The 14,510-nt window shown below is 53.9% G+C and overlaps 1 protein-coding gene across 5 annotated transcripts; it reads left to right on the top strand.

The window, feature by feature from the left end:
• The first annotated feature begins 2,146 nt into the window (after positions 1 to 2,146).
• On the top strand, positions 2,147 to 12,536 carry ZBP1 (Z-DNA binding protein 1). Of its 5 annotated transcripts, none has more exons than XR_016039135.1 (8): positions 2,147 to 2,357; positions 4,868 to 5,077; positions 5,833 to 5,898; positions 6,299 to 6,472; positions 7,625 to 7,786; positions 8,917 to 9,120; positions 10,124 to 10,317; positions 11,594 to 11,727. XR_016039135.1 is itself a non-coding variant. In XM_088843896.1 (8 exons), the coding sequence occupies exons 1-8, from the start codon at positions 2,324 to 2,326 to the stop codon at positions 11,743 to 11,745; spliced, it is 1,212 nt and encodes a 403-aa protein (XP_088700022.1). In that variant the 5' UTR covers positions 2,147 to 2,323; the 3' UTR covers positions 11,746 to 12,536. The 5 variants fall into 5 exon arrangements, 4 of the variants coding, with proteins under 4 accessions (XP_088700022.1, XP_088700023.1, XP_055280042.2 ...); XM_088843896.1 differs by having other exon boundaries at positions 7,628 to 7,786; positions 10,105 to 10,317; positions 11,594 to 12,536; XM_055424067.2 differs by having other exon boundaries at positions 2,148 to 2,357; positions 10,105 to 10,317; positions 11,594 to 12,536.
• The last annotated feature ends 1,974 nt before the right edge of the window (positions 12,537 to 14,510 follow it).

The raw sequence follows: 14,510 nt of genomic DNA, 5'->3' as shown, positions 1-14,510 counted from the left end.
CAAGGCTCAGAGAGGAAGTGACACACTGTTAGGGAGAAGAAGGGTTGCAGCTCAGAGGTGGGTGATGGGGACACAGGGCCATCCGAATATGTGCATACAGTCACAGACCAGAAGCAGTTGACCCTCAGATCAGACTCTAGTGTGACCTGCAAACCCACCAGGCACTCAGGTCTAAGCCCAAGTCGGAGTGTCCACACTAAGGTCAACATGGCTGAGAAGCCAGAATATGGTCAGATGGAGCTGGGGTTATCCTAGGATGGGGGACGGGTGAGAGCCACCCCCGCTAAATCAGAGAAACTGGGCAAGGGGAGCCGGGACTCAGGTTAGTGAGCGGACGCCACCTAGTGGCCAGTCCCTGCATGGCACCTCCCAGCAGCCCACAGTGACTCAGCCTGAGCCTGAGCCCAGAAGACACCCGACAATCTCTCCCAATACACCCAATTAATCCTCATTTAAAATTAACATTGTCGACGCACATAGAGACACACGTTTCTTCTGTTTTACATTAAAAAGGAGAAAAAGCATCATTGCGACTTCCTATTTTTATCCAACACTTCGCCTCTGGTTCAAGTGAATTCCTCTAGGACTCCCAGCCCTGCCTCCCAAGATGGGGACTTAATTGGTCTGAGAGTGGACAGGGCATCGGGATTTTTCTTGCTTGCTCTTCAAATGTTGCAGGGATAAACCAATTCTGGCTCCATGTTGGAACTGTTTCTAATTTGCTCTCTGTTGCTTTTATTATTATAATCACACATAATGGCCTGCCTCAGAATCCTGCCCCCTCTGCCTGACTGTTAAACTAAAGTGCCTTTGTTCAGAACCCCGTCCACCTGTAGATGTCAGGAAGGAAGAAATGAACACATCCCCTGCCTGAGGCTTGCCATTCTAGATGTTTGCGAGATTAATGGCCTTTGTACTTTGTTTCCTCATCTCCCTCCACCTCTGATCTGTGAAAGAACCTGGCATCCAGATCCCATAAGGTGGCTATTTTAAGACAATAGTGTGCCATCTTCTCAGTCAGCTGGCTCTCCAAATAAAGTTGTATTTCTTGCCTCAACACCTCGTCTCTGATTCATTGGCCTGTTGTGCAGTGAGCCGGGAGAACTTGGACTTGGGAACACAAAGACAGCTTTGAGATAAGCCTTCGGGGCCCTTTCCATGGCTGTACTTGTTCCCAAGTGCCTCCCTTTGCAGAAATGCTGGGGATGGTGTCTCACTGGGAGCCCGGGACTGGCACCCACTCCTTGGCCTCAGCTGAGACCCTGAGCCCTTGACCCTCTGGGCTGCCTCGCACAAAGTCCTTCACCTCTGTTGGCCTCAGTTTCCCCTTCTGTCACCTGGACTGAGAGTGTCTCTGAACTGTTTGGGGAGGTCAATGGCCCCTGTAAGAATTTTCAGAAGCGATGGATCTTTTTTCCAGAACCAGATCAGTGGGTGCCCAGCTGTGTTCATTGCTGTAGAGGTGACTGAATTAACCCTTTTAGTCCTTGCCACCACCTCTTGAGGTCACTCCTTTTATTAGCCCATTTCATAGATGAGAAAACTAAGACATAAATAGGTAAAATAACCTGCCCAAGGTCCCACAGCCAGTAAATGGTGGGGCTGAGTTAGAACCTGAGCATCTCTGTGACCTTGGACAAGTGGCCTCACTGACCCAAGCCTCAGTTTCCTGAGAAAAGAGACCTTAACTAGACCCTAACCTGTAGATGAGTCAGGGGCACATGAGGTTGGAAAGCACATAGTAGGTACTCATTAAAGGGAGTCCTCCTTTTTTTTTAAATTAGAGGATAATTGCCTTTCAAAGTTGTGGTCTGCCATACATTAACACTGTCGTCGGTTTGATATGTGCACACATGTGTGGTTTTGAAGATCACAGGCGCTCAGCCATCCACTGACCCAGGTATCTTGGCCTGTGGCTGAGGGAGTCAAGGTAGACAGCGGTGGGAAACCCCCCAGCCCCAGAAGAAGCTCTGGTCTCCTCCATCTCAGCAGCTCCTTACCAATATCTAGTAGAAGGCCTAACTATGTCTTTCTCAATTCGGCTTTCGATTTTGTTTCTCTCAAAAACCACACATAGAGGTTTCATTTTCATTTTCTCCAGAGACTGATCAGGTTGGCTGCCTAGGGCCCCATTTCCGGGGTGTGAACAGCTGACAGCTGACAGATGTCCAGATGAAGCTGGAGTGCCTTCACAGCTACTAGAAGCACCAGCCTGGCCCCCAAGAGTACACCCAGCCTTGACCGGACCCACCTTCTGCGGGCCCCAGGGTCAGAGCCTGCTGCTGACTCCAAGTCTCCCAGGCCCCCCGCAGCTGCTGCCAGCATGGCCGAGGTCCCTGCCGACCCAGGAGACACAGGTACTTTTTTCCTTCTAAGGACTCATGAGAGTGCCCTGGTGGGACTTACCTTTTCTTCTGGTTCCTTTTCTTGGTTCAGATGACAACCACGATAGGCTAATATCTGAAGGCACCACCTTAACAAGAAAGAGAGGGAGAGAACATTGCATCAGGTTCAGAGACTTGCTCTGCACCAGGCATCTTGCAACACGCTCCGTGTGCATTTTGCAGGAAACCTCAGGGGAAGCCCGCTGAGGTTCCCACCTCACTCCTGCGATCACAGGTGGCACAGGTGAAGACTCAGGGGACCACGGCTGAGCTTGGGGCCTGAACACCCGTCTTCACTTTCATTTTGAGGAAGGAGCTAAGAGCAGCGAGTGCTTGTATGTGGTTTTCCTCCTGCTGTTGTTCTTTTATTGAACAGCACACATGAAACTTAGCTGGTACTGAACAGAGCTGTTTCCCAGGGTCCCCACTGAAAGTGTGTGGGCTGGGGGCTGAGGCACATTTTGTCTGTCTTTGTTCTGTGATCAGTAACTATCTGAACCTTACCATGATCTGAAGTAGTCATGAATCTCACCATTTCAAAGATGGGGAAATGGAGACCCAGAGAGGTCACACAGCTGGTAGGTGGCAGAGTTTTGGCTCAAACCCAGGAACATATACTGTATCAGGGAGGGGGGTTAACAGGGTGGCCCAGGATCCCAGACTGGTTGGTTCCCAGGTTCCTGTCGTATTTTCCAAGGAGACATGTCAGGGGCACTGGGTAACTGAATTTAACTTGTTCCCCAGCAGGTTTTCCTTTTAACTGATGTATCATTTACACTCATCCCATTTTGCAATTTCTGGTTCAGCAGCCAGAAGACTCAGTGGGGGAGGCCAGCCCAGCCTTCACTACATGGACCCCATTTCCTCTTTGGGATCAGGGGACTGCAGGGGGAGGAAGAAAGAGGGGCTCACCCAGGAGCAGGTTTGTCAGGAATCAAAACTCTTTTCAAGGCTAGGCAAAGCATCAGTGGGTTGGATGGGTGTGACAGTCTCGGGGGTAGTGTTTAGTGAGTGAAGGGCTGGGTGACCCCAGGGGTTGTAATGCACATCACCTGCCCCCAGAAGGATGCAAACATTCCACCCACAAGAGTAAGCCACAGTGCCCAGCACAGAGCTGGTAAACAGGTCATCCCCTAGTGCTGCCCACTCAGAATCCAGCAAGAACCCAGAAGTCAAAGGGTTGAGCTGCTGCCCTGGAAGGGTAACTTGGTCTTCCCAAGAAAGGCCCTACTTTGCATTCCCATGGTGTCCTAAGGGGCAGATACTTTCTCTCCCAGCTCCATGCACTGCTGGCTGTGCGTCCACCAGTTCTGTCACTCCCCGCAGGGCAGCTGGCTTGGGTTTATGGGAGCCTGCCTGGGAGGAGTAGGGGCCATTTGGAAAGTTCCTCCTTGAGCCTCGAGGCATCCTGCTTAGGACCATTAACTCTGGCAGAGAGGAGGCGGAAACAGAGGCCTTGGAGGAGTGCCCATCCGCTGCCCAGGTCATCCGAGCAGACACCTACCCAGTAGTGGACACTCACTCTTTCATCCAGTCCCTCCTCCATTCAAATGCTGTTAATAGTTAGTGAGCTCCTACTGCATCCCTGGCCCATGGCTAGACACAGAACTACTACAGTAAACCTGGCAATCACAGCAGGGGATCCCTGGGGACACTCAGCAGGGGATCCCTGGGGACAGGACCAGCATCCCACCTGCTCGGGGCACTCAGGACAGCCTTCCAGCATTGGAGTCTGAGTGAGAACTCACACTGGGCAGGTGGAAAGGGGGAAGAGCACGCCTGACAAAATGGCATGTGCAAAGGCCCAGGGGTGAGTGCGGCTGAAAGGAATTCAAATAGGCTGGCACTTGAAGGGCAGCTGAGGGTGGGTAAAGAGGAGGGTGGACTGGAGGGAACCTGGTGGGACTGCTATCGTCAAGGGGATGCTGACAAGGAGTGGGGAGTGGAGACAGAGAGAAGGAGGAGAGGGTGGGAGAGTCTGGAGCGGCACCACCAGGACGCCATGTTTGGGCAGCAGGGTGAAATCTCTGTTTCTGAACGGGGATGAGCAGTGACATCGCCCCTGTGGATGGTGAGCCCAAGGAGCAGATTCCACAGGGAGGGGTGGATGGGGGATGGAGAGCACCAGGGACAGGCCTCACTTCCCCCACTCCTCTGCTTCACCCTTACCCTCCTGCATCCTGCTGCCTCCACTCTCCTCTGCTCTGAGGACACCTGAGAGCTGACTGTTCCCACCTGTCCTCCAGCGCTCACACAGGCGGGGGACACTCAGAAGGCCTGGCAGCTCCTCTGGCCACCAGACTGTCCGGCCCAGGTTACTTCTGAGCAGCCCATGTGCCCCTCTCTGAACAGAGACACCGATGGGTGTCAGCTTCGACCTCTGTTCCTCCGGCTGCCCTGGATCCCTCTCTGGGGGGGCCCGACGGCCCAGGCTGGGTCGTGGAGACCTCAGTTCTGACTCTGCCCCTGTCTCCCTCTCCCAGACCTTGAACAGAGGATTCTGGAGGTGCTGAGGGATGCTGGCTCCCCTGTGAAGACCGCCCAACTGTTAAAGAAATTCCAAGTGCCCAAGAAGAAGCTCAACCAGGTCCTCCACAAGATGAAGGAGGAGTCAAAAGGAGTCATGTTCGCAGGCCCTGCGATGTGGTGCTTGGGCGATGGAGGGACCAAAGAAGTGGTTCCCACAGAGCGGGGTAACCTGTCACCACGGTGGGGGAGGTGGGGGTGTGGGACCCAGCATGAGCGGTCCTGGTAGCGGCCAAGCCCAGATTTGGACCTGGGTTCAAGTACAGGCTCTGCCCTTGAGGGTGCATGCCGTGTTCTCACTGCATCCTGATTTCTTTCTCTGGCCAATGGAGGCGAGAGGATTTGCTGCAAAGGGCCAAGGCCATGCCAGCACATAGTAGGTGCTCAGCAAAACTTTAATAATGATGATTATGACCGTACCAATGACACAATAATGATCAAACAGCCTTAGCATCGCATGAGATCCATTTCTCTGGTTCTGCAGCCCACGGACCTAAACAGCTGAGGTGTGTCAAGTACTTACAAAACGCCGTTGCAGGACCAGGGTTGGGGGTGGGGTGGGGCTGAAAGTGAAAGTGTTAGTTGCTCAGTCATGTCCGACTCTTTGCAACAGCATAGACTGTAGCCCACCAGGCTCCTCTGTCCATGGAATTCTCCAGGCAAGAATACTGGAGTGGGTAGCTGTTCCCTTCTCGAGGGGATCTTCCCAACCTAGGGATTGAACCCAGGTCTCCCACATTTACTGTCCGAGCCACCAGGGAAGCCCAGAAGTGGGTGGGGCAGAATTTGAAGCTAAGTTCCTTTAGAATCCGAGTTTGGAGATCCATGTTCTGGGTCCTCTACAGAGCAGCCCGCCTTTGTCTGGCAGAATCCACGTCCCCTCTCCTGTTCCTTCACCCCCTGACCATCTTTCTTTCTCCAGCGGAGAGGCCCCAGCGAGACGCAATTGCAATTCCGAAGAAGCCGGGCCCTGAGCTCAGTGAACAGCGTAAGCATCCTGGTTTCATTCAGCGCCGGTTCCCTCTGCCCCCAGACTCTCACGGTCACTCAGGAAGCTACACGTGTCCAGCGACAACCACCCCACCCACTGAAAGGTCCCCACACTGCATACAGTGTTCAGAGACAAGGCTCTGTCTCTTGGGGAAAAAGGCTAAGTGACTGAGAAATCATTTATCTGATGAATGGTTAGCATTCACTGTGCACCTAGCATGGGCAGGCACTGTTCGGAGCCCCTGAAGAGAGTTCCCAACCCCCAGAATGACCTCTGTGGTGCAATATTATTATTGTGTCCATTTCACAGATGAGGAAAATGGGCACAGGGGCTGGTAAGCAGGGGAGCAGATCCAGCCTCCTGGGTCCTCTTTAACCACTGGCCTCCCACCTCCCAGAGGAAGAGATCTACCAGTTTCTGGAAGCCCATGGGCCCCATAAAGCCCTGATGATCGCCAAGGCCCTGGGGATGAAGACAGCAAAGGAAGTCAACCCAGACTTGTATGCAATGAGGGACAAGCACCTCCTGGACTTTGACCAGAAATCAAACTCTTGGACAGTTTATCGATCAGGTAGGCCCTTACCCTGGACAGGGCAGAGGGCAGAGCTGTGAAGAGAAATTGTAACACTCAAGCCCTGGTCCTTGCCGGGCTCCTGCTAAGTACTCTGGCTGCCCCCACCTTGTCAGAAGCTGGAGTCTTGCTGACCTGTCCCTGGCAGGGGATTCCAGAAGGGAGGGGAATGCTGGTGGGAGTAACCAGGGAGTGCTTCCTGGAGGTGGGGGGGTCCACCCCTGACTGTATCAACCCTGGGACACAGGTCTCAGTCTGAGTTTGCTAACAGTTTTATTTAAGCGCTTTGCCCAACTTAGAGTTTTAAAGTTGCTGCAGGAGTCGGCTGGGTTGGGCTTACATACCCACAGGTGGAGTCCCAGAATTGACTTAGGCATTACAAACAGCAGGCCCCAGGCCTAGAGCCTCCAGTACTTTTAGGGGGTCACCAAATGCTCTAATTTCTCTTTAAATTGGAAGAAAAAAAATAGATATCATAGTAAGAATGAATAGCTAATAATTTTCCAGCTGAGTTATATTTGCCTTTATCCCAACACGGTCATTAAATGCAATTTTAAATGCTTTTTATGGAGTTGAGGGCTCACAAAGGCACAAGAGCCAAGGGCCCACGAAGGTGGGAATGTGGCCCTTTGTGTGAGGCCCACATGGAGCCGACACCCCTGCTTATGGCACCCAAGGAGGGCCTCAGCATCTTAAATGCTAGATGTTAAACAGTGGTGACTACTCCAAATTCTTAAAAATGGCTTGCGAACCAAACAAAGCTTTTCCCATGGTTAGAAGCAGCCTGTGGACAGCTCCCTAAAGGGAGAGAGGAAAGGTCCCTAAAGGAAAGCAGAGGTTAGGGCTGTGGTTTCCTCGCAGTGGGAGGGGCAGAGGGTGCAAGCAGCGAGGCACCTGCCGCCCTCCCGTGGTGGCAGAGGACACACAGGTAGGGTGGCCTGCAGAACAAAGTACAAGTTTACCTGCAGCGTTTGGTAAACACTCTGACTCCTGGGGCCCACCCAGACCTACTGACTCGGAGCCCCAGGGTGGGCCCCCGGGAGTTCGTGTTTTAACCAGCCCCCCCAGGAGATTCTGGTGCTATGGACTAGTATTTGGAACTTCCGCCCCCTTGAGAGGTACAAAGGGATTGAGTGGAATATTATTTTGCAGAAGGTTCTAGAAATCAGTCCGCCCCAGTTATTTACCAGCAAAATCCAATCAACATGATCTGTCAGAAGGGACCAAACAGCCACATTTCCATCCAGAACTGTGAAGATATCCAGATTGGACACGGGAATCTCCTAGTGAGACAAATGGGCTCTGGGGAAAACGGTGAGTCCCCTGAGATGCCTAGGAGAGGGGACCTGTCCATCTGGGTGGGGTAAGGAGCAGGGGCTGCATTTCTCCAGGGAGAAGTGGCAACCATCAGATTTCCAAGGTCCTTTCTGGCTTTCCCGAGAATGAGGCTGTCTCTCCTTGTGCTGGATCAAACCCTTCCTGCATTCCCTTTACTCTGCCATCTTTTGCCACATTTTCCACCAGAAACAATTTCATTCACTCTCTCTCACTAAGATGTCACAAGGTATCATTGTAACATTGTGTTTGTTCCAAGACAGGATTTCTTCCCTCTTGTTAACATTTCATAAACTGGGATCCCTTTTACTGGGTGCATTCTAGCCTTAATGAAATAACACTAAGCAAATGAGTACCTACCCTCTGCCAGGCACTGTGGGAACAGGGGACAGGGCCACCTCTCAGTCCAGCTACGGGACATGAGTGAAAGCATTGACCCCAAATTTGGGACACCCCCTTGACCTCGAGAGAGCCCTTGCCCGCTCTGGGCCACAGTTTCCCTAACTGTGAAATGAGGAACTTTGTTCTAGAATCTAAATCAACGTTTCCCCACCTTCAGTCCTCTGAGCTCCACCTTCCATAATTTTGGCCGAGTCCCTGGCTGACTGTTCACTCAGTGTTGCTAAATGGTTTACCTTTTATTCTGCTCAAATTCGTTTTAAAGTAAACTTTTACAGCATTACCTTGAAAACCATGAAGGTCACCATAAACATAAATGCTGAGAAAATAAAACAACACCAGAGTCTCTGAGGGCTCTGTGTCAACACCAAGTTAACCCCCAAGGATTCTTTTTCCCAATGGGCCCAGAAGGGTGAGAATGGCTAGGAACAGAGGGTGTGCTCAGTATTTGGGTTTTCAATGCCCCATTGACACCCCAGGCATCCCAGTTATAAACCCCTGGAAACCCACGCTAACTGTTCTGCCGATCCACCTGCTTTTCAATTCAGAGTCTAAAGTAGTCACTCCCAGTCTGCTGGTGTCCAGAAAGAATTCAGAGTCCTGTCTCCTCTCTCTGGCTAGGATTTATCTGTGTGCGTGGTGCGGAGGGGGCGGGAAGAGTGGTATCAGAAGGTGGGGGTTAAGGGTCATGTTTCTATGTCCTCTACCAGGCTCCACGGCTCCCTGCTACCTCCCTCCAATGGCTTCTGCTGATCCCTCAACTCTGGATTCCCTGGCTGGATCCTGGGGGCCCCAGGACATCCGGATGGAGAAGTCTGTGCTCAGGCGAGTTCAGATGGGACATGGCAATGAGATGAGACTTCACAGCAACCCAGCCAAGGGCTCTGCTCGCGGCGCCTGTGACAGCCCCCCAGGTAACAGACAGTGGGCTGCCATCCTGCCCCCACCCCGCCCCATCTGGCCTCCTCAATACATGGGACTTGAGCCAGTCCTTGTGGGCTGAGAGGCATGATGGGAAATTCTTTCCATCCCACCAGGAGGCTGTAGAGCAAGGGGGTCTGGCAGAGTTAACACTAGGGTTTCCATTCCTACTACCCACCTAGGAAACCTCGATGTCGTCATCTCTACAATGGGCAGGGATCATTTTCTGGGACAGATGAAGCAGAGACAAAGGAGATGGCTGGGCTGGAAAGACATCTAAGGAGCCACCTAGGTGCTGTTGACCAGAGGGCTGAGGCGATGTCCTCGCTGGCACTAGGCATCCAGAGACACGCTGGGGAGATGCAGCAGAGAGGCCTGGTAGAGGAGGAGCCCCAGGGATGCCAGGGCACAAGTTTCCAGAAGAGAAGAGGCTGTGAGATCAAGGGAGGGTCATGGGGTCTGGCAGTAAGGGGTCTGCGGTGACCTGAGGGGACAGAAGGAGCGAGGGCAGTGGAAGGAGGAGAGACAGCGTGTGGACAGCTCTCGTCTGAAGTTTGGCAGGGGAGGCAGGAACAAGATGGCAGGGGCTGGGAACTGGGCTGGGGGCCACGTGAAGATTCTAACTGAAGATGGAGATGGTGTTCCAGAGTTCCCAGAAGGCAGGCAGCAGAGAGACAGGGATAGGGGTTCACGGGGGCAGTGGTTGAGTGCCCGGGGAGGCACAGAGGACCAGGTCAGTGGGGATGGGCAGCAGGAGGAGGGGAACTCAGCTGGCAGCCCAGGCACGTGAAAGGAACAAACAGAGGTACCAAGTGAGTCCACATGTCTGCCAATGACAGAGCACGGCATGGACCACTGCCGGGAGGTTCCAGGAGGACAGTCAGCTGTGGAGGAACTGCGAGCCAGGTTGGAGGTCAGGCCTGCTGTCCAGCTGCTCACACCCCCTCCCCAAATCCCTTTCTATGACCAACCTGCAGCCTCTGTCCTGGATTCCAGCCCAGAAGCTTCCATCGAAATTCAAATCCCTGAACCAGGACCTCAGTCCAAAGGGGTCACGTCCCAGAGAGTCCACATTCGCTCCTGCTTCCTCGAGGACACCACCGTCGGCAACAGCAACAGGATGATGGGCCACCCAGGGGCAGCTGATGTCAAGGGAGTCAAAAGGCCGAGGGAAACAGGAGGGGATGCAGGTGAGCCTGGGGCAGGGCAGGGCCCCCGCGCTCTTTCTCTCATTCACTCAACAGTCATGAATCTCCCGTTTCCTGGAGTCTGGGAGGCAGGAGAGTCATGGCAGAAGTGGAGTCCACCTAACGCATCACTCAGCTGGGAGCCTCTGCTTCCCCATCTATAAGCTGAGGGTTGGAGGAGCCCATGGCCCCTGGGCTGTGGGGAGGATTGGATGCACTCCACTCGCTGCTGCGGCACCTGGGCCAGACCAGTGACATGTTTGTGGGGTCCGGTGAGACCAGAAAAAGCACGGCTCCTTGTTCAAAACTTAGGAAGAATTTCAAGACAAAGGAGAGCAGTAAGCCCAACACAGGCTCGTCTGAAGGGCCTGTGTGACCACCCAAGCCACATGCCATGAGGCTGGGCTGCCTTGGAACCTTCTGGAACACGATCCCTCCTCGATTCTTAGTCACCCAGCTCACTAATTCTTCCCCACAAATGATGCTGTGGCCACCTTACGCTTCCCCCACGTCTTCAATTGTTAGGAAGAAGTCATTCATTCGTTCACCCACTTTGGCCCCGCTCCTGCACGCAAACCCTCCCCATCCTTGGAGATACAGCGAAGAGCACAGAGAGACAAATACACCCCATTCGTGAGATAAGAGCCCTGTAGCGAGTAGAGACTAGCCTTTTGAGACCAACACTAAAAAGAATTAGAAAACGGGAGGTGGCAGGTGGGCATGCCTTAGTAGACGTGCCTTAGCCAGGCCGACTGAGAAGCTCAGGATGAGGTGGCATCTGTGCCCAGGCCTGCAGGAAGGGAGGAACCAGACAAGCACAGACGTGGGAAGAGCACTGCAGGTAGAGGGAGCCGCAAGTGCAAAGGCCCTGAGATGGGCACAAGGTCCAAAACCACACACATGAGCCCAGAGAGCAGAGGGATGTGATCCAGTGGACAAGGCTGCGTCTCTCCATGCTGGGAAGCCCAAGAAAAAGGTCTGGGTCTTATCTGAAGTGAGCTGGGGAGGTCTGAGGGGCTGGAGCAGGGGGCAACATGATGTGGGGCACAATTTAAAAGTCTGACCAAAGATAACCTGGAATCAAAGGGGGCAGAGGAAGTGGGAGCACTGGTCTGGGGGAGAAAGGATGGGGCTTCGGAGATGGGGACATGAGGTCAGCCACCAGTGAAGCCTGCGCCCCAGGCAGCGGCTTCAGCAACCATGAACCAAGTTACCTCAGTTGTTCAGTTGTTCTTGGGGAGGCGGCTGACATGTTCCCGGGGTCCCCTCTCTTCCCCAGAGCCTCCCCACCAAGATGCACCATTCAGAAGCGAGGTCCCTCCTGTTGGCAGTCAGGCCAACCCCGTCAACGCTGAGACGCTCATCTCAGAAAAGCTGGCAGCTCTGACCCTTGAGAGGCATGACTCCGAATGCGCAGAAGACACCTACTGAGTGATGGACCTGGAGAGCGGGTGTCCCCGGGGCCGGGGCGGTGGGGGGGGGGGGCGGTACTCAGAGCGAACAGCCTGCAGGCAGACTCGCAGAAAGTGCCTGGGGGCGGGTGAGCTCTCTGCTGCCATAAATATCATTTTTTACCTTCTCGCCTCCGGACACTCAATGACCAGAGTGGGTCAGCATTTGGGCTGGACCCGGCGTGGTGTGAGGGCTGTGTCGAGGCAGTCCGAGTGCGGCTTGGAATAGAGTTTCCAGACCCAGAGTACTGCAGAAAGGAGTGAGTTTATTAAGAACAAAGAACAGAAATAAAGTGGGCACTGCTATCACAGCGGGCCATCAAGTCCCGACAGGCCTGGGCAGCTGCTGTCCGAGTGCTGCCCGCTCCCTGTGTTGTGGCCAGGACTGCCCTGCCCTGTCTGGGGCTGCTCGCTTGAAGGCTGCTCTGCTTCCTGTCACTAGGCTCAGTTCCTCCAGCCACCCCTGCCCCTGCCATCCGTCCCCGCTGTGCGACCCCTCAGCCTGACGGGCAGAGACTGCTCTGGTTGGGACCATGGGGTGGGGGTGGGGGGCAGAGGGCAAGACTGGCACCCCAGAATATGGACAGGAAGAGGAGCCAGGGGCAGACACTGGGGTCTGGAGGCTAGACTTGGCCTGGATGGTGCTGGCTCCGCACCCCGTGGGGCCTCCTCTGGCTGCTGAGATGTCTGCGAGCCATGCTGGAGGGGGCATCTGGGCAGGCCCAAGCTGGATCTCCAGCCCGGGAGGGCAGGGACAGGGCCCGATCATGCCTGAGGATGGGGGGTGGGGGAGGGAGGTGGGGGCTGGGCTGGACTGGGCTGGAGGCGCCCCGTGACAGACTGTGCTTTTCCCGTGTGCTCTGTGTGTGTCTGGGCTGTGCCCGGGCTTTCACAAATAAAGTCGTGTGGCAGCAGTGAGAAAAAAAAAAAAAAAATGGACTTGCCTGGATGATGCTGGCTTCCCACCCTGTGGGGCCTCCTTCGGCTCCTGAGAAGGGTAGCCATTTCCTTCTCCAGGGGATCTTCCCAATCCAGGGATCGGATCCAGGTCTCCCATATTGCAGGTGGATTCTTTACCAGCTGAGCCACAAGGGGAGCCGAAGAATATTGCCATGGGTAGCATATCTTTCTCCAGCGTATCTTCCAGAACCCAGGAATTGAACTGGGGTCTCCTGCGTTGCAGGCAGATTGTTTACCAGCTGAGCCCTGTTGGGAACAAAAAGCAGAGATAAAGTGACTCCTGCGATTGCAGCAGGCCGACAGCTCCCGATAGGCCAGGGAGAGCTGACAGTTTTTGTGGGTTAATAGCCAATTCTTATAGCCTCAAGACAAAGAAAATTCCTGCTGGACGGTTTTCACCAGGTGATTGCTTGGGATGCTATAGGGCATTTACTGGAGTGGGCATTTTTGCCTAGCTGGGAGTCATGAAACTTGTTAATGATGATCTGGGCTTTTCACAAAGTTATAAAAGGGCTCAGTCAGCTTCGGAGGTGACCTTGGTTCTGGGCTCCATTTCTGTGGTCTTGGGGACAGAACTGAACAGACAGGGCCTCTGGTGGCCAGGAGCAGCCTGCCAGGGGGCGCCTTCCTGGGTCCACCGTACATCAGGACCACCCACTCTTTGCTCTTCATGTAAGACTTGACTTCCTCAAGGCCCATCGCGGCCCCCTGACGGTTTTACCAACTGACCTATCTAGAACCTTCCCACCTTAACTTTGAAGGCTAGGGATGGGTCATTCCCTAATGTTACCAGAAAAGGGTAAACTCCCAGATCATCAACTCAATGGGCATGAGTTTGGGTAAACTCTGGGAGAGAATGAAGGACAGGGAAACCTGATGTGCTGCAGTCCATGGGGTTGCAAAGAGTCAGACACGACCGAGCGACTGAACAAGACAGATGAGAACCTCAGACGCCAGCTGCATCTTCCCCAGCACCAGCCGGTGAACTCACTAGGCACAGAGGCCCTGTCTTTTCACTCTTGAACCTACGGTAGATGCTAGACAGGCCCCTGCCTCCCACCACACTGACCACCTTCTGAGTACCACGCCCTCAGGCTGCAGAGACAGGAAGAGCAAGCCCCTGTCCTCGGGGAGCAGTTCACAGTCAGCAGGAGAGGCAGCCGGGCCTGGGCAGTGAGTGACCATGAGCAGGAATGACCATGTGGAATAAAGCGGCGCAGAACAGGGTCCCAGACACCATCTGCAGGGCCAGGAGGCTTTGAAGGAGATAGCTCTGGAACTCATTCTTCAGCACCTGGCAGAAGGAGAGGGTTGGGAAGGGAATGATGTTCTAGGCAAGGGCTCAGCCTGAGCAAAGACACGATGCTCAGAGCAAGACAACTTACTCAGAGCAGCACAGCAGTGTGGGTGTTGCTGAAAAACCCAGTGCAAAGAAAACACAACTGGAAAATTGGCTGGAAAGGAATCTGGACTTGATGCTGAGCTCTGAATAAGCACCCCTCCACCTGCACAAATATTCAGGGAGAACAAGGAAGTTGGCTTCATTACAAGGAAGGCAGGGTTTTGTCTGGCGGACTGGAATGGCTCTGTCTACAAGGGGACAAAGTTATCTCGACTACTCCTGTGATCTGGGGCCCCCAAATCATTCCTGCCTGGGATAACCAGTTTGAAAACATGCCACCAGGATGTCAGGGGCACGAACTCAGGTTTGGCTCCTTGCTTCTGGCATTGTCTTCCCTCTCCAGTGAGCTGAAAACTAAGTGCTTGCCTCAAAGTTTGCCTGGC

The sequence above is a fragment of the Moschus berezovskii genome, chromosome 15 (assembly GCF_049115385.1).
Source record: "Moschus berezovskii isolate FMDL1 chromosome 15, NW_MosBer_1.0, whole genome shotgun sequence".
In the NCBI taxonomy this organism is placed as follows: Eukaryota; Metazoa; Chordata; class Mammalia; order Artiodactyla; family Moschidae; genus Moschus; species Moschus berezovskii.
This window is presented reverse-complemented; position numbering and strand designations above follow the sequence as displayed.

Coding starts and splice junctions, on each gene's coding strand:
- ZBP1 (XM_055424067.2), top strand. CDS start 2,324: ATGGCCGAGGTCCCTGCCGACCCAGGAGACACAG. Junction 5,899..6,298: donor CCCTGAGCTCAGTGAACAGC/GTAAGCATCCTG, acceptor CCCACCTCCCAG/AGGAAGAGATCTACCAGTTT. Junction 10,318..11,593: donor GGAAACAGGAGGGGATGCAG/GTGAGCCTGGGG, acceptor TCTCTTCCCCAG/AGCCTCCCCACCAAGATGCA.